Source organism: Mauremys mutica, chromosome 7 (assembly GCF_020497125.1).
Source record: "Mauremys mutica isolate MM-2020 ecotype Southern chromosome 7, ASM2049712v1, whole genome shotgun sequence".
Taxonomy (NCBI): Eukaryota; Metazoa; Chordata; order Testudines; family Geoemydidae; genus Mauremys; species Mauremys mutica.
In genome coordinates, this window is record NC_059078.1 from 117,743,789 (window position 1) to 117,767,909 (window position 24,121).

Here is a 24,121-nt window from a genome sequence, read left to right on the forward strand (position 1 = left end):
CTAACATTAATACTTATCAATAACTTACCATGTTTACTATTTAATGGACACACGAAGAGCGTCTATATACTATAAATATTCTCTATCAGTTAGAGCTGATAGATGTATACTACTGATGCCAGGAATACCCAATTCTAGAATACCATCCACACCCCTTTTATAGCAGTTCCATCTACAGATGGAACAACTTTTAAAAAGATGGGCCAGGATTGCTATCCACATTTCACAGGTGAGGAAACAGGCATACAGTGATAAAGTGACTTGTCCAAGAAATAGATATGAACAACACAGAAGATGCTGACAGTGAAATGTATCAGTATTTTCCAAAAATAAATTTAATCATGCAATGAGTGGCAAGGAGAAAGTACCTGTATTTCCATATCTTTTTTGAGCCCTAGATTTTGCAGGTCAGAAAGCATTATTTTCTTGAAATCATCTTCTATCTTGTGTGCATCAACAGGTGTCACCCTGCCCTATTTAGAAACAAATATAGGTGACTTCTAAATTGGAATTGTCTACATATTACCCACTTGAGGGCAAGCCTTTAAAGCATTTATGCTTAATTAATTTTCAAAAGTACCCAAGTCCAACTTTCAAAAGTGACTTAGGTACTGAAGATTTTAAGTCTCCAAGAAAGTGAACTTAGGTGCTTTTGAAAATTTTATGCCTAAACACTATAAAGAGCACAAAGACACTACCTTCCTTCAACTCTTCACCGCTTGCTCAGAATAGCAACTCTTCTGACAAAAGCGAGCACTGTTCTATACAGAGTTGTTTGAAAGCACCAGGTACAGGCATACAGTTTTGAAGTCTAAGCCCTGGTCTATACTACGAGTTTAGGTCAAATTTAGCAGCATTAGAACGATTTAACTCTGCACCCGTCCACATGACGAAGCCATTTTTGTTCACTTAGAGGGATCTTCAAATCTATTTCTGTACTCCTCCCCAACAAGGGGATTAGCGCTGAAATCAACATTGCCGGGTCAAATTTGGGGTAGTATGGACACAATTCGATGGTATTGGCCTCCGGGAGCTATCCCAGAGTGCTCCATTGTGACCGCTCTGGACAGCAATCTCAACTCAGATGCACTGGCCAGGTAGACAGGAAAAGCCCCATGAACTTTTGAATTTCATTTCCTGTTTGACCAGCATGGCAAGCTGATCAGCACAGGTGACGATGCAGAGCTCATCAGCACAGGTGACTATGCAGTCCCAGAATCACAAAAGAGCTCCAGCATGGTCCAAACGGGAGGCATTGGATCTGATCGCTGTTTGGGGAGACAAATCCATGCTATCAGAACTCCATTCCAAAAGACGAAATGCCAAAATATTTGAAAAAATCTCCAAGGGCATAATGGACACAGACTACAACAGGGACCCACAGCAGTGCCGTGTGAAAATTAAGGAGCTCAGGCAAGCCTACCAAAAAACCAAAGAGGCAAACGGCCGCTCCATGTCAGACCCCCAGATAATGCTGCTTCTATGATGAGCTGCATGCAATCTGGGGGTGGGGGAGCCCTATCACTACCTCCACCCCTGTCCGTGGACACCTGCAAGGAGGGAGTCTCATGCAACAGAGATGAGGATTTTGGGGATGCAGAAGATGAGGATAGTGCATAGCACACAAGTGGAGAAACCATTCTCCCCAACAGCCAGGAACTGTTTATCACCCTGGAGCCAATATGCCCCCAACCCTCCCAAGGCAGGCTCACGTACCATGAAGCCAGAGAAGGCACCTCTGGTGAGTGTACCTTTGTAAATATAATGCATGGTTTAAAAGCAAGCATGTTTAATGATTCATTTGCCCTGAAGACTTGGGATGCATTCGCAGCCAGTATAGCCCCTCCTTTTAAATGGCAAACCCAACGGGTGCTTGGTATGGGAAAGGAGGGCGCTGCTTTTGAAACCAATCCCACATGTAATGAAGGTTGAAGAAGCCGAAAAACTATGGCTTACCATGGCTGCCAGCAAGCTAAATTCTGTTGCCTGGCCCCCTGTGTGTGTGATCTCTCACACCAAACCAGCAGGCCCTCAATATAAGAGGCAAAATGCCACTTGTACCAAAAGTACATGTGCTATGTAATGTTAACAGCTTGGTTCACCATGAAAGTGTCTACCCATTGTTCTCTAAAATCTGTCTTTTTAAATACTACTCTCCCTTTTTTCCTCCCGCAGCTGCAAATGTTTCAACGCTCCCCCTATCATCTCCGTCCCAGAGGCTAGTGCAGATAAGACAGCAAAAAAACCTGCACTCGTGATGAAATGTTCTCTGAGCTCATGCAGTCCTCCTGCACTGAAAGAGCTCAGAAGAATGCGTGGAGGCAACCAATGTCAGAGTCCAAGAAAGCAAAAATGAACGCGAGGACAGGAGGGATAAGCGAGATGAGAGGTGCAGGATGCAACGCTGAGGCTACTGGGGGATCAAACTGATATGCTCCGGCGTCTGGTGGAGCTGCAGGAAAGGCAGCAGCACAGACCGCCGCTGCTGTCCCTGTGTAACCGCCCACCCTCCTCAAGTTCCATAGCTTCCTCACCCAGATGCCCAAGAATGCGGGGGGAAGGGGGGCTCCATGCACCCAACTACTCCACCCCAGAGGATTGCCCAAGCAACAGAAGGCTGGCATTCAATAAGTTTTGAAGTGCAGTGTGACCTTGTCCTTCCCTCCTCCACCACCCCACCTGGTGCTGCCCTCCTCCCCCACCCCTCCCGGGCTACCTTGGGAGTTCCCCCCACCCATTTGTATGATGAATTAATAAAGAATGCATGAATTTGAAACAATAATGATTTTATTGCCTCTGCAAGCGGTGATCGAAGGGGGGAGGGGAGGGGAGGGCAGTTGGCTTACAGGGAAGTAGAGTGAACCAAGGGGGCAGGTTTTCATCAAGGAGAAACAAACAGAATTTTCACACCGTAGCCTGGCTAGTCATGAAACTGGTTTTCAAAGCGTCTGCGATGTGCAGCATGCCCTACTGTGCTCTTCTAATCGCCCTGGTGTCTGGCTACGCATAATCAGCGGCCAGGCGATTTGCCTCAACCTCTCACCCTGCCATAAACGTCTCCACTTTACTCTCAGATATTGTGGAGCACACAGCAAGCGGCAATAACAATTGGAATATTAGTTTCACTGAGGTCTAAACGAGTTAGTAAACTGCGCCATCGCACTTTTAAGCATCCAAATGCACATTCTACCACCATTCAGTTGAACAGCTCCTTACTACTGTCCAGGCTGCCTGTGTATGGCTTCATGAGCCCTGGCATTAAGGGGTTAGCTGGGTCCCAGAGGATAACTATAGGCATTTCAACATCTCCAACAGTTATTTTCTGGTCTGGGAAGAAAGTCCCTTCATGCAGCTGTTCAAACAGACCAGAGTTCCTGAAGATGCGAGCATCATGGACCTTTCCCGGCCATCCCACGTTGATGTTGGTGAAATGTCCCTTATGATCCGCCAGTGCTTGCAGCACCATTGAGAAGTACCCCTTGCAGTTTATGCACTGGCTGCCAAGGTGGTCCAGTCTCAAGATAGGGATATGCGTTCCGTCTGTCGCCCCACCACACTTAGGGAATCCCATTGCAGCAAAGCCACCCACTATGACCTGCACATTTCCCAGAGTCACTACCCTTGATAGCAGCAGCCCAGTGATTGCGTTGGCTACTTGGATCACAGCAGCCCCCTCAGTAGACTTACCCACTCCAAATTGATTCCCGACTGACCGGTAGCTGTCTGGCATTGCAAGCTTCCAGAGGGCTATCGCCACTTATTTGTGAACTGTGAGGCCTGCTCTCATCTTGGTATTCTTGCGCTTCAGGGCAGGGGAAAGCAAGTCACAAAGTTCCATGGAAGTGCCCTTACGCATGCAAAAGTTTCGCAGCCACTGGGAATCATACCAGACCTGCAACACTATGCGGTCACACCAGTCTGTGCTTGTTTCCCGGGCCCAGAACCAGCATTCCATGGCATGAACCTACCCCATTACCACCATAATGTTCAAATTGCCAGGGACCGCACTTTGAGAGAAGTATGTGTCCATGTCCTCATGACTATCGTGATCGCATTGTCGTCATCTCCTCACCTGCTTTTGCAGGTTCTGGTTCTGCACATAACGCACGAGGTGTTTACAATGCTCACAACAGCAGTGGTGAGCTGAGCGGGCTCCATGCTCGCCATGGTATGGCATCTGCAGGAGAGCAGAGTTGCAGCAGAAGCGGTGGATGACAACAGATGCCACAAGAATAGATATTTATACCAAACAACAAGAGGACCTGCGAGGTGGATTCATGGCACCAGGAGAGCAGCGGAAGCAGTGGTTGGATGACAACGATTAGCAGGCTTACTGCACCGTCTGCTGAAAGCAGTATGGCATCTGCACGGAAAAAAGACGCGAAACAATTGTCTTCCTTTGCTTTCATGGAGGGAGGGGCGGCTGACGACATGTACCCAAAACCACCCACAACAATGTTTTTGCCCCATCAGGCATTGGGAGCTCAACCCAGAATTCCAATGGGCAGTGGAGACTGTGGGATAGCTACCCACAGCACAATGCTCTGAAAGTCGACTCTAGCCATGGTACTGTGGATGCACTCCGCCAACTTAATGCGCTTAGTGGGGACACACACAATCGACTGTATAAAAATCGCTTCCTAAAAATCGACTTCTATAAATTCGACCTAATTTCGCAGTGTAGACATACCCTAAAAGAGCAGCAATTGCCTTTGGTATTGGATAACTTACCAATTAAAAAAAAAAAAGGTAGGGCTGCTTTGCTTAAGAATTTAACATGACCTGCAAATCTAAATGAAATTAAATACGACTTGGTCTTCCTGCAGCATTAGAAATAACAAAAATAGGACTCAGAAGCTGCTACAGCTCTAATACAGTATGACCACATATGCCTTCTTTCCAAGTAGTTCCAAAAGCCCACATCCTCAAAAAGGTATTTAGGCACTTACTCCCACTGATTTCAATATATATCTAATTTGCTCAGACCATAACAAAATGGCATCATATCTAATTTGTACCTTACTATAATATCATAAAATACTCTCTCTTCTGTACACGAGAAAAGGGATTCCAATAATAGCTTATAAGCCTACCCGTATACTGGGATCCACATCTACTACAGCTTTTCTTTGACATCCTATGTTGTAAGATGCATTTTTCAATGCAAGAATAAAATGTATTAAATTTCCTTCGCTGTATTAGTTGGCAGTGCAGGTAGGATTTAAAGTAGAAAAAGTAAACAGAAAACTAATTACTGGAAAGCTCAGATATATTTATACCCAATAGTTTGTACAGACTAGTTTCCCTCCATTTACCTTCCAAAAAGGAAAAAGTTATGATGGAAGTTGGGTGAAACCTTGATGAAGCTGATGGCCATGACAGTGCCCTTCATTAAGGATAAACGTAAGAAACAGTTAAGCTACTTTTTTGGAGTAAGATAACTGAAATAATAGGAGCAACTGCCCAAAACACAGACAATATGCAAGGCCAGTTGAAATCTGAAATACTGGAGATGGAATACAAACACAAGGGCTGGGTATTGTCTGCTGACAGAAGCAGCAGAAGAGAAAGCTAAGAGAGGGCTTTTTGACAAGAGTGCTAGCTGGAAAGAATCCTGAAACTGCAAGCAAAGAAAATGCCTCTCATTTTCTTACTCTGGGAAGCAGGACTATGTGTACATTCTAAAGCAACAGTATTGCATCAAAGAAATACTGGACTCATCAATTTCTCTTCCTAGTGGAAACAACGCACACGTTCCCGCCTCGGCTAAAAAGGGTAACAATATACACTGTGTTAGGAAACATCAGCATGTACGTAATGTTTTAGATTTAGACATGTTTATATTTATGTCTCCCCTCCAATCAGAACCTCCACTACCTATGCCATCTATCATACTCTCTCCTGACACAGGTAAGATCCAGCAATAATTGAACTCTACTTTTGTAAAAAACTTCAGTTTTAACAAACATTTTGGAATGCTGCTTAGACTAGCTCGTTTGATTTGAAACAGTGTATTTTGAAGCGATCAAAATTTCTTAACTTCCTATTCTCTTCACTGTAGTGAGCTGAGCATTACAATGTTTAAAACATGTTACAGTAACACATTAAATTTAAATACATCATTATTATATCCAGCCTGCAATGGGCTTCTCCAAAAACCAGAGCCAATTAAGATAAAAGTTAACATTCTGTACCTTAAAATCAATGTCATTCTTAATTTCACCAGGCAACTTGGCATTATCTTCACTTTTCTTTAAACTGAAATAAAGCAGCTGATGAATACTGTTGTGACATTCTTTAATAGTTTAAAGAACAAGCAAATAAAGAATCAAACCATTTTAGTAACAGGTACTTATAGCAATATGAGTGTCAATCTGCATCCTAGATCCTCAATAAAGACTGCTTAATAAAGTAAGGTAAAGGCCGTCTTACTTTATTTTTTTAAACCATACTGCACAGCTGGTATCTAGCAGTAACAGTTCTTGCATCTGAAGACAACTGGGGGAGGTTTTTAAACGTACATTTAATATACACGCATGCTGAGGTGTGTCTCTCTTTTTGTAGTGATCAGATTTTTTAAAAAAATCCGATTAAGAGTTTTTTACTTTCTTGACATGAAAATTAATGCAACTTCACTGCTAATTATTACAGAACTTAAAACAAATAATCTGGGCCAAAAAGTTCTCACACTATGCTGAACAGCAGCAGTGTGGTGTACCAGCTCCTCTATGAAACTTGTCTTCTCCAGAATCTCTGCTCTCTTTCTTCTTTAAGTCTCTAGTTATGGTTCTGACAAAAACCTCAAACACTAAATGAGAGTTTAGACTTGACCTCAAGTTAATTGGCAATTAACAGGTTTGTAAAGGCTGGTGTGGATGCTCACCAAAGGTCTGTTCCAGGGTACAAATGTTTGTTCTTTACCTTGACTGAATCCCAAGGTAAAGGGCAAAATGTTTGTATCCATGGAACCCAGTGGTGAGCTGGAGCCGGTTTGCAGGAACTGGTTGTTAAATTTAGAAGCCCTTTTAGAACCGGTTGTCCTGCGCAGGACAACTGGTTCTAAAAGGGCTTCTTACTTTAACAACTGGTTTGTTGAAGCGATCCAGAAGCGTAGCTAGGCGGGGAGCAGGTGGAGCGGCCACTCCGCATGAGCACATTATCCAAAAGTGGCACCTTAGGCACCAACCCCATGGGTGCTCCAGCTCCCCGCCCCACTTCTCCCCCTCCTCCCCGGATGCTCCGCCGTGCTTCTCCCACTCCCCCGACTTCCCACGAATCAGCTGTTCACACGGGAAGCCTGGGAGGGCTGAGAAGCAGTGTGGCGACTTCGTGTTCAGACCCAGGGAGGAAGAGACAGAGCAGAGGTGAGCTGGGGTGGGGGGGGGGCCACCCACGCCGCAGCAGATAACCCGGGGGCATGCAGGGGAACTGCTCCCCGTCCCAGCTCATCTCCGCTCTGCCGCCGCCTCCCTGGGTCTGAGCGTGAAGCCACCACTTGCTTCTCAGCCCTCCCAGGCTTCCCATGCGAACAGCTAATTTGCAGGAAGCGGGGGAGGCCTGTGAGCTCAGCCTGACCCAGTGCTCCAGGTGCTGTGCGGCAGCAGGGCAGGGGTTCCAGGGAGCCATCAGGAATGAGAGGAGGGGTTGGATGGGGCAGTGGGGGGCAATCAGGGGACAGGGAAGGGAGGTGGATGGGGCAGGAGTCCCGGGGGGCGGGCCATGACCCCCTTGTGGGGTGAGGAAGGAACCGGTTGTTAAGATTTTGGCAACTCATCACTGATGGAACCCCTCCTCTCTCACTAGAGAGCACACATCATTGGATGAAATTCTGTCCCTACTGAAGTCAATGGCAAAACTCCCACTGATTTAAATACGGCAGGATTTCATTCCATGTAACCACAGTTATTGCACATATGGAAGAGTAGAATAAAGCAAGCATGTAATAGATTTGAACTTCTTCTAACACTATGTAGCAGCTGAAAATAGAGGTAGCACCACAGTGACATGTAGGCTCTGGCTGCAAAAATCTATATTATTAGTCAGGTAACAAGAGGCAGAAAAAAAAATCAGCTTGACTTTTCCCACCCCAAATTCATTTGCAGTGTTGTAACTTATAAGAGAGATGTTTTCACTTGTAAACTCAGCAAATTTTATATTTAGCCATTCAGGGACAGTATAAAGCTGTAAGAGGTCATTTTCAGTCACCTTTCTGAGCCTTTTTTTTTTTTTTAATTTCCAGCCCTCTCCTGCCTCATTTTCTTATGATGTTCAGATTTACAATTATGTGGAATATCTTTCAGTATAAGACCAAGCAACATACATCATCTAAAAGTATCTCAATTATAGCTAAAAAAATTAGAATTAAATCAAGAGTAATTCTCATTTGCCTATTTTTAAGATTCTCTGAGTTACAAGATATTGCTTTAACATCCTAAACTTACTTTTGTTTAATTGGCTTGCATACAATACCATGCACAGACCAATCTTTCTTCTGGCAGTCTGTAGAGCAATAATATGTCTGTTTACATTGAGAACATCTCAGGTCTCCTAAAATTAACAACAACAACAACAACAAAAAGTCAGTACTGTGCCTAACCTAAGGAAGGGAAGAGGCACAATCTCAATAAAAAAAAAAAAAGTAATTTGCAGTGCTGTATCTGTGCTGGACCCAGAATGTGAGAGGGACAAGATACGTGAGGTAATATCTTTTATTGAACCAACTTGTGATGGTGAAAGGGACAAGCTTTCAAGGCTCGAAAGCCTGTCCCTTTCATCCACACAAGTTGGTCCAATAAAAGATATTATCTCATCCACCTTCTCTCTCTCAAAAAGAGCTGTCAAGTTATGGAATACATATTTATTATTAACTTAATATACCATTATCTTTTTGTTTTAGAAGGCCAGTCTGTACTGCATTAATTTTTCACTTACGCATTTGCTTTTTTCATCTGTGTGGTATCACTGTGGATTTTCAAAGCATGGACTCATTGATTGATTTGCCTGATTAATAGTTTTGTCTGATGCTTTTGAAATCCTTGCTATTTATATGTTTGACAGAATTACTATGCCAATTTAAATATCACTTTCTTTCAAAGTGAAAGTCTGGGGAAGATGGCTTAATATCTACATTTTTATAAGAGCCTTTTGCACATATATACTTGAAAGCCTAGTCCAACTTGAGTACTGTGTGTGCAGGCCTAAAGGATAGTAATACAGGCTTACCATACAGACCACAATGATGGCAAGTAGTCATCCGAGGGGTCAGCATTAACGAATTAAATAGTTTTGAATCATAGCTTATAGATAAAATATTCTCAGGGGAATTCTGTATCTTTTTCTGCTTTGTGTGAAGCAAGTCAGAATTGGAGCTCTGTAAGAGAACACAAATCTCAATATTTTTAAACAGGAACTCAAAGCCCTAAAGCAGTAATATTCCAATACGGAATACCTACAATTCTAGAACTGCTTACCCCAGTATAGAAAAGTAGCAGATAAAGCTACCAAATTAAGTTTTCAGTATTGAGCAAGTTTTATTCAATTAAGGTCCTGACCACACTTTAAAATTGCTATGAAAATTGAGACATTTAAAGCAGATTTCTTAATTTTTTAAAACTAACAGAGCTGTTTCACTTAAGCAAACTGTGGATCATGATCATTTAGGGGTACCATTTGATTAACAAGAGAAGATGCCAGGATCAACAGAGAGATTGAACAATTCTTTTCATAGTACAAATTTGTCTAGCTCCTAAATGCTTTAATCCAGTAAGAAATCTCAACCTTTAAAATGTAAACAGTTTTATTCCTTCAGTGAAACAATTTATCTGTTTATAAACTTAAATAATTATGCCAGAACATCTGTTATGCTGCAATTGGGTTACAGCAATATTTTGGATTACCTATATAATAAGATTCACCCATTTTGACTCTAAGGGATATACACTTACAATAAGGGGCGAACAGTAACTCCTCACTTAATGTTTATTTTCCACTACATGCATCTGATGAAGTGGGCTATAGCCCATGAAAGCTTATGCTCTAATAAATTTGTTAGTCTCTAAGGTGCCATAAGTACTTCTGTCCTTTTCACTTAACGTTGTAGTTATGTTACTGAAAAATGCAACTTTAAGTGAAACGATGTTAAACGAATCCAATTTTCCCATAAGATTTAATGGGAAAGCAGGGGGTTAGGTTCCAAGGAAATTTTTTGGGGGCAAACAAAAGGCATTATATACTGTACAGTACTGTACTGTGGTTAGGGAGTGCCCCTGGCTTACCCCACACAGGCACAACCGAATGCAAGCAAGGATGCTAGGAATCACCTTTGCAGCTGCAGCAGCAGCAGCTTCCCCAGAGAAGAACAGGCACCGACTTTGCCAGGGGATGCTCTCCCCGTCCCCGCTCCACTCCAGGCCCACCTCTTCCTGTCCCCGCTCCACTCCAGGCCCACCTCTTCCCAAGGCCGCCCAGAGGATTCCGGGGGCCCGGGGTCTTCGGCGGCGGGGGGCCCTTCCGTTCCGGGACCCGCCGCCGAAGTGCCCCGAAGACCCGCGGCGGGAGCCCCCCGCCGCCGAATTACCGCCGAAGCGGGACCCGCCGCCGAAGTGCAGCCCGGTCTTCGGCGGTAATTCGGCGGGGGGGAGGGTCCCCGCCGCGGGTCTTCGGGGCACTTCGGCGGCGGGTCCCGGAACGGAAGGGGCCCCCCGCCGCCGAAGACCGGGCTGCGCTTCGGCGGCGGGTCCCGCTTCCCCCCCGCCCCAGCCTCTTACCCCCGGATCCCTCCTCACCCGGAGTCTCAGCGCCTCGCCGGAACAGCCGCAGCGTGCAGCCGGCGGGGCCCGAGCTCCGCCCCGCTCCGAGCCGCGTGGTGAGGGGGCGGGGCTGGGAGCTCCACGCCGAGCGGAGGGAGCTGAGCTCAGCCTGGAGCTCCCAGCCCTGCCCCCTGACCACGCGGCTCTGAGCGGGGCGGGGCTCAGGGGCCCCGGCAGAGACTCGGCGCTTGATGCGCTGAGGCTCCAGGAGAGGGGTGGAGGCGGGAGCCTCCGCTGTTCTCTTGGGGGCCCCTGCGGAGCCCGGGGCCCGGGGCAAATTGCCCCCTTTGACCCCCTCTGGGCGGCCGTACCTCTTCCCGTCCCCGCTCCATCTCCTCTCCTGAGCACACCGCATCCCCGCTCCTCCCTCGCCCTAAAGTTCTAACTGCCACCAAACAGCTGTTTGGCGACAGTTAGGACTTTCTGGGAGGGAGGGGGAGGAGCAGGGAAGCACTGCGTCTCCACTCCTCTCCCTCCCTCCCAGAAAGTCCAAAGCATTGGTAGGGAGGGTGAGGAGCAGGTAAGTGCCGCATCCCCGCTCCTCCCCCGCCCTAAAGTTCTAACTGCCACCAAACAGCTGTTTGGCAGTGGTTAGGACTTTCTGGGAGGGAGGGGGAGGAACGGGGAAGCGCTGCGTCTCCACTCCTCTCCCCTCCCTCCCAGAAAGCCCTAAGCGCCGCCAAACAGCTGTTGGTGGTGGGGGAAGCGCTGGGAGGGAGGGGGAAGAGGCAGAGAAGAGGAACTTGTGCAATACTCTCTTGTAAAGTCACTGATTTTTCACAGAATCTTACAAGCAGTGGACAGAGCAGGCAGCCAAACAATGTTATAAGGGAGCACTGCACTTTAAACAATCATGTTCCTTAATTGAGCAGCGATGTAACTTTGAAACAACGTTAAGCGGGAGGACATTAAATAAGGAGTTACTGTATCTGTGCCATGCCAAGAGTCCTACATTATTGTGATATCAGAGATAACAACTAATCACCACCCTTAATCTATAATTAATTTTCATGCTCTCATACAACCAATAATATTGTTGCATGAGAGAGAGACTACACAGATGGTAGTCTGTCCTAACTACCACATGCACAAAACACAACCCCCAGACACGAGTCTACACAAATAATATACACAATAACCCCAAATACACGCAGGCCCCCACTGCAGCAAACTCTCTTGTGTACGTGGAGAATGAAAACTCCTACCACAACCCTGCCCCAGATACAAAACAACTCCAAACATCACTCTGAAGCCAAGAATGCCTGTTGAGTCAGTATGCAGTGATAGAAACAGCTACAAGCATGTTTGAAAACTTTTTTTAATTTGGAATATCACTGGGATTCACAGTCTGTTACTGTCCAATTTTTAAGTTCTCAACCATTTTTGGCTCCCCCTGCCCCAAAAAAAAAATTATGCCTATGCAACAGCACGGCTTTCATCTACTAGTTTTATTTACGATTCTGTAATTAGACCATTTAATGAATAATGTATCAGCAAATTATTTTACATTTGATTCTTACATCTAATTAGATAACAATTCAAACAAAATAGAGAGTAACAATAAGGGTCATGCAAAAGCAAAGAAGTTCTGAAACTGCAACTTTGCCAGCTACTATCAGTATTGCGACAGAGTAAAGAGTAGGAGATTTCAGCTATGTCTACACTACAGACCTTACAGCTGCACCACTGTAAGTTCTCCCGTGTAACTGCTCTATGCCGACAGAAGAGCTCTCTCCCGTCGGCATAATTAAACCATCCCCAACAAGCAGTGGTAGCTATGTTGGCAGCAGAGTGTCTCCTGCCGACATAGGGCTGTCCTCGCTGGTACTTCTGTCAGTGAAGTGTTTTTTTCACACCCTGACCGACAAAAGTTTTAGCGAGAAAAGTGCTATTGTAGACACAGCTTTCATATGCTATTTAGTAACTCTTTATGAAAAAGGTACACAGCATTAGTTCTGAAAAAATGTCAGTTTCAGGTCTCACATGTGCAGGCCTCATACAGATTTTAGACATTTAAAATCAAAGACCTTACCTCACTGTAGCATGAAGGCTGGCCTACATACAGTTTTTTCAACAATGTAACTAAAATAGGTTGGCGGCAGTTTAACTTAAATCAGTGCAAACCCTAGTGTGAACACTCAGATCAGTGAAGAACCAAATTAAGCTAAATCGAATAAAGACATTTTAAAAATCTTATTGAGAAAATGCTTTTAGCAAATTGATATTTGTCAATAAGTTAGGGAATGCTGTTTGTTCAGTGTGCCAGTGACTGTGGAGAGAAAAAATATATATATTATAGGGAGAAGACGACCAACAAAAAGCAGAGCAAGACAACAGCTAGAAAAGAAAAAAAGACCTACAAACAGAGCACAAATTTTGAAAAATTAATAGAAGTGAGAAATAACATAACTAGCCCAGAAAGAAGGAATTTACAACAGACATGTACATTTAAAAGTAGGTATATCAACACTTCTAACATTAGTCAGTTTTTCTTTTTTCAAAATTTCTACACTTTATTTCATGTGAATACAATAGTCATCTGACTGAATGGCCAAATGTTAATTTTTACTCACCTGGGTTAAGTTTGGACCAGCAACCTAGAGAGAAAACAGGATAGAGAAACTGGGTAATTCAGTTTTCCTACATTTCATGCACCTCAAAAACATTTATGATCTCTCCGAGAGTATGAACATCATTTTAGGACTCACATCAGTCTTACATTCTTACAAATTCAAAGATAATATTTGGTCCAGGATCTTTCTAGACCACTAGCCAGTGAAGAAGTCAATTTATTGTCTTAGTGGAGAACAGATGGCCTTTAACAAAACAAGGGTCTTTTAAATTTCCATCTTTGTCAAGTCAGTGATTTTCAGAGGCATATTCAAGAAGCTACATTATAAGATAAATATGGATGGGGAGGGAGTTTAAGTGCATCTCTCAAATTATGGCTTTAATTTTGACCAGCACACTGTATCTCTGATACTGTTAGAGAATCACTGTTCCAATGCCATTTTTTAAATTTGAGCCAGAGGTACCTTCTCATTAAAACCCTTAATATTTTTTCTGATATTTACTTGGCAGTTTATAGACTACCTGTAAAGAACAGTGAAAATTTTGCTGAGCTACTGGGCATTTATGTTTAAAAATAAGTTAAATGTGAGTTTAAGTTTATATTTTATAAAGTACACAAATAAGGTCACTTGTAAGCAAGAATATTGCATCTGCAAACAACAACAAACAAATGGTTAATTGTAATGTGATGCCAGCAGGAAAAAAATGAAGCAAAAATAAACACAAATGCAAATATTCTAGAAAGGCATAAAATATATGGTGATCATTTGTTAGCATTATACAAGTTACCAATTTGGCACAAAACCCCAACTCACAGCATTTTCCTCCTTAGTTGAAGGTTTTAACAGCAAACTACTTCTGTCGCTTATGCTTTCCACTGAGTTTCCTAAAAACAAAGAATTGTTTACAAAATGGTCTGATTTCATAAAACCAAAGACAGGTGTAGTATTAACAGATTGTTTACAAAAAGCATGAGAAAGTTTCAAATAATATTTTGTCTAAGAAAACTGAAGATCTTCCATTTCTACAAATTAAGAGCAAAGGAATATGAAAACACAAGTGCCACAGCTTTTTGTTTTACAGTTGACTAACAATTTTTGACACAAATCAAAAATTACCAAAGATATCACTGAAACTCCTCATGTAATAAAAACGAGATCAGTCTATCACTTGATACAAGACTTTGGATGAGTAATTAACAAAATCATGCACCCTTATCAATACAAATTATACCACTTAAGTCCATGGGTGTGACTTTAAAAGAGTATGACCCAAACACAAGATTTAAAGAGAGACCAACTAAACATTCTGAAATGCCATTAGATGACCCATTACGGGAATAGAAATATTAGCTAAAATAACTGTTTCTAGTTTTACTGCACAGTTAACCTAGGTGATTGGCACCCAGGTCTGAACATCCAGGTTAGCCTAATCTGGATGTGAATGTCCCCACAGCAAAGCCATATCTGCATTACCGTTTCACACTATTTCTGCACTCACCCATATGCCTAGCAGGGGCATATCCCATGGTTCTTTGTGTTGAGAAATTAAGAATTATTTCCTAGGGCTTTCAATTATGGGAGAAGCTGTTTATCCTTGCGGCCCGGGGGAGTGGGGTGAGAGAAGAAGACTGAAGGAAAAGCACTGGAAGACTATCAGCACTCAAATGATTTTGCGTGCATCCTCACTGCTCTGCCAGGTCTAGAAGCCCCCAGCAACTCTGCAGGGCCAATTTTGCAGGGGAAAAATAAAATTCTGCACAAAACATTCCGTGCAAATTCTGAATTACGCAGTGGTGCAGAATTCTCCCAGGAGTATTGTATGCTTGTTGCTGTTTGAAAGACTTACACAAGCAAGGGGAAACCTTTAGTTATCAAGACATAAGCAGTCCCTGAAATTAACAACTTTTTAAAGTGACTAGATAACAATTTGATAGTTTCCCTTTAATGGATTTTATTCCTAAGTCATATACATTTACAATTGTTATGCATAATTTTTTACATATACACATGCGTATGGCAAATTAATGTTATCCCATTACCAGGTACTCTATCTGTATTCAGATTGATGACCTTTATCAAACTGGAATTTCAGATTAGTGAGGAAGTTTATTAAATTAGTCTTTTCCCTCCCACCTGCACACTACATGTATGGGCATGTTGTATAGTGCTACAAAAAGGTAACCCTTCACATAGCTTACCCTATTTAAAAGATGTTTTCTCTCACCTGTTAGTGTTCCCTTGCTCATCTTGGATCCAAACTCTTCCTTGTTGAAGTCATTTGCCACTCCACTCTTGCAATGAGAGCTAGCATCTCCTAAACCATTCTCACGACTATTAAAGAACTGTTTAGTTTGCTCACAAAATAAAAAGTTTTTGTTGGATAATCCAGAAGTTCTACCTCCAAGCTTCTGGGTGAAAAGCCCTGAGTTGGGGTAGGTGTGAGGGCCTCTTAAGGATTCATTTGGGGCTTTGCTCTCCTTGCTCTTTATATGAAATCGTCGGTTTATCTTGTAAACATTCACACCCAAATCATTCCCTGACATCCTACAAAGTTACTATTTTGTAATTACAAAACCTAGAGGAAAAAAAAGTAGTTGAAACATGTGTTAAACTGGATATAGCATTCAACTCTGACTTTTAAAATACTTAAATATAGCTTAATTTTAAGGAAAGTTTTAACAATGCTTATTAAACTAATGAAGAAAATAAAGTATAAATGATTATCCTAAAAGAAAGGTGTATTAAGTTTCTTCCTTAAAATTTCAACCATTTTTGTCATTCCTGACCGAGAATTCGTTAGTAAAGAACTCTCAAAGGGGTAGTGATGGTAGACGGAAATAAATCTCTCTCTCATTGAGCTGTCCATATTTTTAGTAAACCCGTGTCTATGTTGAGCTAATACTAACAGCATAATTCTGAGAAAAAAATGGAGATGTAACACTTAATTGTTATACTCCCCTGTTCTTAAAGGACTAGAGATAAGCAACTGAAGGCAAGGGTTCTGAAGTATTACAAGTTGAAATATTAGGAAGAAAATCCAAATTTGATTTGGCAAGGATCATCTTGGGAGTATATTGTACCAGGCTCTGCTTTTCAATGATTTTTTTTGGCATTTGGGGCTGGTCTCCACTAGAAAATTAGGCTGACATAAGTCACCTTAAATGACCCTAAAAGTGCACGTGTCTGCACTCAAATTTATCTCCAGACGCCATAACCACCCCGTCACAGTGACACAGTAACACCACCTCCCCAAATGGCATTGAGCCATGGCCAACATACTGAGATTGACACAGAACAAGTGTAGACACTGCATGACCTAGGTCGACCCTTACAGGCCTCCAGCAGCTGTCCCACAACGCCCGCCAGTGACTGCTCTGGTCACAACTGTGAACTCCACTGCTCTGGGGCCATGGAGACCAGAACCCTCCCCCTCAAATGTTTATTTTTGAAATGCCTTTTCCCAACTGCCCAGCTAGCAGCTCTCCCTTGTTGTGTGCAACTGCCCAACTGGTCATGGCACTTACACATCCTAGACACTCCTGTCCGGAGGTACTATGGCCTGAGGAAAAGAGGTTGTGCAGCCATAGCCACAGAGCAGTTGTAGAAATGTGGTCATCTATGAAAAACTGAAAAGGAGAGGCAGGCAAAGGGAAACAACAGGGATCAGCAACAGTACTACATGAAAATGAAGGAACTGTGGCAGGCATCCCACAAGGCCAGGAAGGCCAACAGTTAATCTAGTGCCTAGCCGCAAACTTGCTTTTACAACTAGCTGCTTGCCATACTTAGTGGAAACCCCACCAGCACCCTGCACAGCACTGCTAATACCTCGGAGGAGCCCAATGGAGACATCTGGCGCTAACAGCAAGCAGGAGGAGGATGGGGAGGGATCTGCAATGTGGCATTGTAGGCATCCAGCTATGTCCCAAGCCAGGACATGTTTGAGACTACACTACAGTCTAGCCCAGGGGTCGGCAACCTTTCAGAAGTGGTGTGCAGAGTCTTCATTTACTCACTCTAATTTAAGGTTTCGTGTGCAAGTAATATATTTTAATGTTTTTAGAAGGTCTCTTTCTACAAGTTTATAATATATAACTAAACTATTGTTTATGTAAAGTAAATAAGGTTTTTAAAATGTTTAAGAAGCTTCATTTAAAATTAAATTTAAATGCAGAGCCCCCCGGACCAGTGGCCAGGACCCGGACAGTGTGAGTGCCACTGAAAATCAGCTCATATGCCGCCTTCTGCATGTGTGCCATTGGCTAGACCAGGGGTAGGCAACCTGTCTCGCCAGCTGAGCCTGATGCACGGGAAGGAACCTTGGGTAAATATGTGAATGCCTTTTCCATTACAATGTTTAAAAGTACAGATGGTGCCAGACACCAACTTCACAGGACAAAGGTATGTACTTTTCGTTGTTTTACTTGTACTAGAAGAGGTAGCAGTCCAACATTGACAAGGGGGGGGGGGTCGGAGAGAAAGAGATGTGGAAATGTTTATGTACACAGGGATGTCCCCTGAATCCTCCTGAGAGATCTCAATCAAACTTCCACGGACGTACTCTGATATCCTCTCCTGAAGATTTCTGGAGATGGCAGTCTTATTTCTTCCTCTGCAATAGGACACTTTCCTGTGCCAGTCACAATGACTTTGGCAGGCACCATTGCTTTAAACAGGCTAACAGCAGGCAGGCCCAGGAGGCTTTGGAATGCCAGCAGCAGCTGTGCTCTCTGTGCCTTTGTTACCCTCAGGAGCGAAATATCAGCTAAAAAATCACCACCACCTGTGGAAAACAGTGGCACTACTCAGTGCCATTGCCCTGCACTCATACATGGAAACAAGGACCAAAGTTTTATTGTTTCAGGCAATCAAACAATTCCCTCCTTCTCTCCCCCCCACCCCATTTCCCTCACAGGGTATACTCACTATGCCTGGGACCAGAGGGTGGTGCTGTGCCAAAGTGCTCCAAAGCTGGTGTCAATAAGAATGTCTTGTTTAAAACTTTTATGGGATGAGTTCTGAACATTAACTTCCACCTTCTGTTGTAACTAAATACAGTGACGAGTCTTTGTGTTTTATCTGTGGCTATTGCCATTGCAGCCTTGAGGGATGTCCCCTCCTTATCTGTGAAACACCTGGCTCTGATGAGGAAGAGAAAGTAAAGAACATGGAAGGATAAGCTCAACAAGATCCTGCAAGTCAGTGCTGCATCGAATTGTGAACAGAAGGCTCGGAGGGCAAATACTGCTGACAGTATGGAGAAAGAAAGAATGGATAGCAGAAAGGCCCAGGAATCACAGCAGGAAAAGTAGAGGGAAATGCACCCAGACAAAATGGGACTTCTCCAACAGCAAGCACTAATACTGCGGACACTTGCTGACCTAAAAGTTCAACAAGCATGGGCTCTCCTCCCTCTGTAGTCAATGGAGAACTCCATTTTAGCACCTCCCTACAACCTCAATGTTTCATGTGGCATCAGAGGCTGTGTTCCTACCCCCACCACTCCATGCCAGGGGACAGTACAAACAGCCACAGCTTCACGTACACTGGCCACGGTTGCTGGATGTGTAGCAAAAATAGACTGAAATGGAGATGAATGTTCTTTTCCCTTGTTAAATCAATAGAGCAGAACTTATTTCATAAGTTTTCATTGCATTTGTTTTTTAATCAGTTTTTGTTGCAAGTGGTTTTGATATACAAAACATTTTTTTAAATATCTGCCCAAGGCTACTCAAAGCACCCACTATTTGTGATTGTACAGGGCAAAGGCTCTCATAGGATCAGTGACAAACAGTGTAATACACCTCTACCCCGATATAACACTGTCCTCTAGTGCCAAAAGAATCATACTGTGTTATAGGTGAAACCGCATTATATCGAACTGGCTTTGATCCGCCGGAGTGCCTCCCCCCCCCTGCAGAGTGCTGCTTTACTGCGTTATACCCGAATTCATGTTATATCGGGGTAGAGGTGTAATTATAAATGTGCAGCAAGCACTGTATAATTAACAGATGCACTAACTGTATTAGTCATATAAATGCACACCAAGCATCACATAATTCCTAACAGGCCCCAAAACTTCATGTCCAGGTAGAGCACAATTCGCCACACTACATTATGGTGGCTGACAGTTAAAGTGCTCTTTCAAGGCCTCCCTCAGTCTCATAGATCTATGTTGTGCTCTTCTAATACCACTTGTACCTGCCTGTTCAAACTCATCAGAAAGCTGCTCCACCTCTGCCCTCCACCCAAGCAGCAACTTCTACCCCTTTGCCTCACAGATATTATACAGGACACGACAGGCAGCTATAATCATTGGGATATTATTTTCGCTGAGATCCAGTCTTGGAAGTAAACACCAGAATCACTTCTCTCTACCAAAAGCACATTCAACTGTCATTCTGTTCCTGCTGAGATGGTAGTTGACTCTTTCCATGGTGCTGTCGAGATGGCTGGTGTATGGCTTCATGAACCAGGGAAGCAAGGGATAAACTGGGTCTCCCAGGATCAGTACTGGCATTTCAACATGGCCAGTGGTAATCTGTCGGTAGGAAAATAATGTTCCTACTTGTAGTTTTCTGAACAGTTCTATGTTCTAAAGATGTTTGTGTCACGCACCTTCCTTGACCAGCCAACACTGATGTCAGTTGGTGCTGATCCACTAACACGTCCATAACTATAAAAAAGTAGCTCTTTCTATTGACGTACTCTGTGGCAAGGTGGGCTGGAGCCAAAATAGGAATGTGTGCGCCTTCTATCACCCCACTGCCGTTTGGGAACCTCATTGCAGAAAATCCATTCATTGTATCATGCACATTACCAAGAGCCACACTCCTGTGCAACATAAGTTTATCAACAGCCCCCACTGTGGATTTTCAAACTCCAAAATGATTGCCCACTGACTGGTAGGAAACTTGCATTACAAGCCTTCACAGTCCAATTGCCAACTGCTTCTCAACTGCTTGCAGCTCTTTTTCCGTTGTCCACGAGTTGGAGCGAGATCAGCACACAGACAGAGGATGAGCCACTGCTTGTCATCCCAAACCTGCATTATGATCCAATCCCACTGGTCAGTGCCCATTTCTTGTGCCCAGAAGTGGTGTTCAACAATCTGCAGCTGTTTCGTGAATGTCACCAACAACCTTGAATTAGTATTTACTATGTCCCACAGCAAACTGTCCTCCTTGAAATGATTATGTCTCCCCATTGCTGCAGTTCTTCCTGTGGCTCTGAAATTACTGGAGGATCCTGTCATGTGTGTTGCAAACAAAGTAGTGCATAACTGTGAGGGCTCCATGCTTCTATCAGAGATGGCAGACAGCAAGAAGTGCCACGTGGATTTACAGAATTTTTTTTTTAAAGATACAAAATGTATGGGATCTGGATAGTAATATGGGATGGAAAAAACTGCATAATGGGAACTTGACCCCTTGCTCCCAGTCATCCCTGCATGACTCATTTCTATCCCACCATGCCTTGTCAAAATTTTCCAAAAGACAGTGGATGGAGGCAAGTGGCACAGTGCAATACCTAACCATAGTACACTGCGCATCAACACCAGCACTCCTGGTGAGTACACACAGTGCTGATGCAAAGAGTCAGGTATGAACACACACACGTGATGTGCTAACAGATGTAGAAGTTCTCCAACAGAACTTATATTAACCAAACTTTGTAATATACACCTGGCCTTGGGTTCCAGAAGTTAAAGTACAATGCAGTACTGCATTATTGTATATGTTAAAGAATCTGCTAGTTGGAAATAAATTTGCAAGAAAGCCATGTACTGTATCTCAGGATATATACAATCAACTACCAACACATGCTACATACAGTCCATACTGTAATTAGGTCTTCAAATAAGTAGTTTCTGAGCAGTAGCTACTGAAAAACCCTTGTCTCTGTAAGAAGCAAGCTGCCCATACTATTTTAGCTCACCCTTCTTGTACAGAAGTAAAACTAAACCTATTACCCAAAGTGAGAAGCAAACTGAGCTCAATGGAATCCTAACAAACCAACATAAATTTATTCCTCAAGTATACACTGTAATGAGACTAAGAACTTGTCAAAAGCCTTGACGGAAGCTCCAGAACATTGATAAGTACATGCAGAATTATTCATTCTTGTCCCTCTTAATACAGCCTTCAACTTAAGTTTCAAAAAGTGTTGCAGTTATGCAAAGCTGAGTTGAACTAGTCTGAGAAATAGCCAATTAACTCATGATGAAATGTAAGAATAAAAATTCTCTCCTTATCACCTCACAAACCCAGCCCCTTAGTGTGTGGCAGTTGAATTTTATTATCAAAAAGGATCTCAGACAGTGACAAAGTTTCCATAGAAGCAGAAAATCTACAAATTTCAAGGACCTTATTTTTTAAATAAGGTATGTTATGGCAGAGAAGTTACAGTTATTGCTAAAGCTAGCACTCTAGCTAGTAAAGTACCTTGGAGAGAAAGTTTTCCGTATTTGGACTCAGATCAAAAGTGAACTGTTCTGGAAAGTTCTGAAGAGCAATAAATGGCCACGATTATGTTAGGCCTGGTCTACACTAGGACTTTAATTCGAATTTAGCAGCGTTAATTCGAATTAACCGCGCACCCGTCCACACCAGGAAGCCATTTAATTCGACATAGAGGGCTCTTTAGTTCAAATTCTGTACTCCTCCCCGATGAGGGGAGTAGCGCTAAATTCGACATGGCCATGTCGAATTAGGCTAGGTGTGGATGCAAATCGAACTTAGTAGCTCCGGGAGCTATCCCACACTGCACCACTCTGTTGACGCTCTGGACAGCAGTCCGAGCTTGGATGCTCTGACCAGCCACACAGGAAACGACCCGGGAAAATTTGAATTCCTTTTCCTGTCTGGGCACTTTGAATCTCATGTCCTGGTTGGACATCGGGGCGAGCTCAGCAGCACCGGCAACGATGCAGAGCTCTCCAGCAGAGGAGTCCAGGCAATCCCAGAATAGAAAGAGGTCCCCAGCATAGACTGACCGGGAAGTCTTGGATCTGATCAGTGTGTGGGGCGATGAGTCTGTGTTTTCGGAGCTGCGCTCCAACAAACGGAATGCGAAGACCTACGAGAAGGTCTCCAAAGCCATGACAGACAGAGGATACAGCCGGGATGCAATGCAGTGCCGCGTGAAAGTCAAGGAGCTGAGACAAGGCTACCATAAAATCAAAGCGGCAAACGGATGCTCCGGAGCCCAGCCCCAGACATGCCGTTTCTATGAGGCACTGCATGCCATTCTCGGTGGGTCTGCCACCACTGCCCCACCAGTGTGCGTGGACTCTGACGAAGGGATAGTGTCGACGGCCAGTTCCTCGTTGACGTTCGCAGATGGGGGAAGATGAGGAAGGAGATGAGGAGGGGGAGGCAGTCGACAGCGCTTACAATGCTGATTTCCCCGACAGCCAGGATCTCTTCATCACCCTCACTGAGATCCCCTACCAACCCTCCGCAGTCGTTACCACGGACCCTGAATCAGGAGAAGGATCAGTCGGTAAGTGCTTTAAACATGTAAACTTTTATTATTAATGGAACAGGAAAATAGACTAGGCGAACAGAAGGTCTACATGCAGGGGAATGGAACAGGAATCTTCTGCGGAGATCTCCACGAAGCTCTCCTGGAGGTAGTCGAAAAGCCTATGGAGGAGGTTCCTGGGGAGAGCTGGCTTATTGGGTGCTCCGAGGTAGCACACTTTTCCGCGCCACGCTCTCAGCTGGTACTCCGGGACCTGTGCCTTGACGAGCATCGCAGCATAGGGCCCTGGCTTGTGCTGGCTTTCATTCAGCATGCGCTCCCTGTCTCTCCGTGACACCCTCCTCAGGGTGATCTCGCGCGCAGACTCCTGCATGGAAGTAGAGTGATTTGTGTACTATTACTATTGGTAGTGCTTCACTGTTCCTTAGAACAACAAGAAGCGTCACTTTAGAGCCACGTGCTGGAGGCTACAGAGTGGCAGCATACAGGGATCTTTTCCAAGGAAAAACCGCGAAGGGGTGGAACAGGGGCAGAGTTTATGCTTTCAGGATTGCCTGCAGCAAGAGGACAGAGCTGGACATTGACTTTTAAGCAGCCAAAAGCCTTTGGCTTACCATGCCTGGCTGCTCCACAGATTCAGCTTTCCTGCCCCGCTTGTCTGGTCTGCAGTGCAATACCCCAGGCAATGAAAGCAAATGCAGAGAAATCGAACTTTCCCTGAGTGAGTGCTCAGGAGATAGGTGCCGTCCATGGTCTGGTTCACAGGCAATGAGTAGACTATGTTTCATTTTTAAGAAAAGGCATCTTTGTAAGCAATTCACTCCCTTTTCCCCCTCACACAGCTGCAACAGTATCCCGACCTGCTCCACCATGCCCCTCACAGAGGCTGGCGCAGATTAGGCGTCGTAAGAAAAGGACACGGGACGAGATGTTTGCAGAACTTATGGGCTGCTCCAAAGCAGAAGCGGACCAGCAGAGCCAGTGGAGGGAGAACCTTACACAGCAGCAGCGCTCACACAGCGAACGGGAGGACAGATGGCGTAAGGAGGACCAGCAGGCGACTCAAACACTGCTTGGACTACTGAGGGAGCAAACGGACACGCTCAGGCGCCTTGTCGATGTTCTGCAGGACCGCAGGCAGGCAGGACAGAGCCCCCCTGCACTGTGTCTGCAACCGCCCTCCCCCGCCACACACTCCAATACCCACCTCACCCAGAATAACAAGAAGGAGGGGTACCAAGGGCCGTGAAAACT

At 44.2% G+C, this 24,121-nt stretch overlaps 1 protein-coding gene across 2 annotated transcripts in view; it reads right to left on the reverse strand.

The window, feature by feature from the left end:
- Positions 1-17,007, reverse strand: part of TDRD1 (tudor domain containing 1) — a 59,441-nt gene extending 42,434 nt beyond the window's left edge. For both annotated transcript variants that reach the window (XM_045025325.1, XM_045025327.1), the window contains exons 1-8: positions 16,906-17,007; positions 15,606-15,956; positions 14,195-14,265; positions 13,382-13,405; positions 9,223-9,370; positions 8,442-8,547; positions 6,195-6,258; positions 369-473 (exon numbers count right to left, since the gene is read on the reverse strand). In XM_045025325.1, coding sequence (XP_044881260.1) covers positions 369-473; positions 6,195-6,258; positions 8,442-8,547; positions 9,223-9,370; positions 13,382-13,405; positions 14,195-14,265; positions 15,606-15,924 — 837 coding nt within the window. In that variant the 5' untranslated portion in view covers positions 15,925-15,956; positions 16,906-17,007. The remainder of the gene's footprint in view (positions 1-368; positions 474-6,194; positions 6,259-8,441; positions 8,548-9,222; positions 9,371-13,381; positions 13,406-14,194; positions 14,266-15,605; positions 15,957-16,905) is intronic.
- Between the last annotated feature and the right edge of the window lie 7,114 nt (positions 17,008-24,121).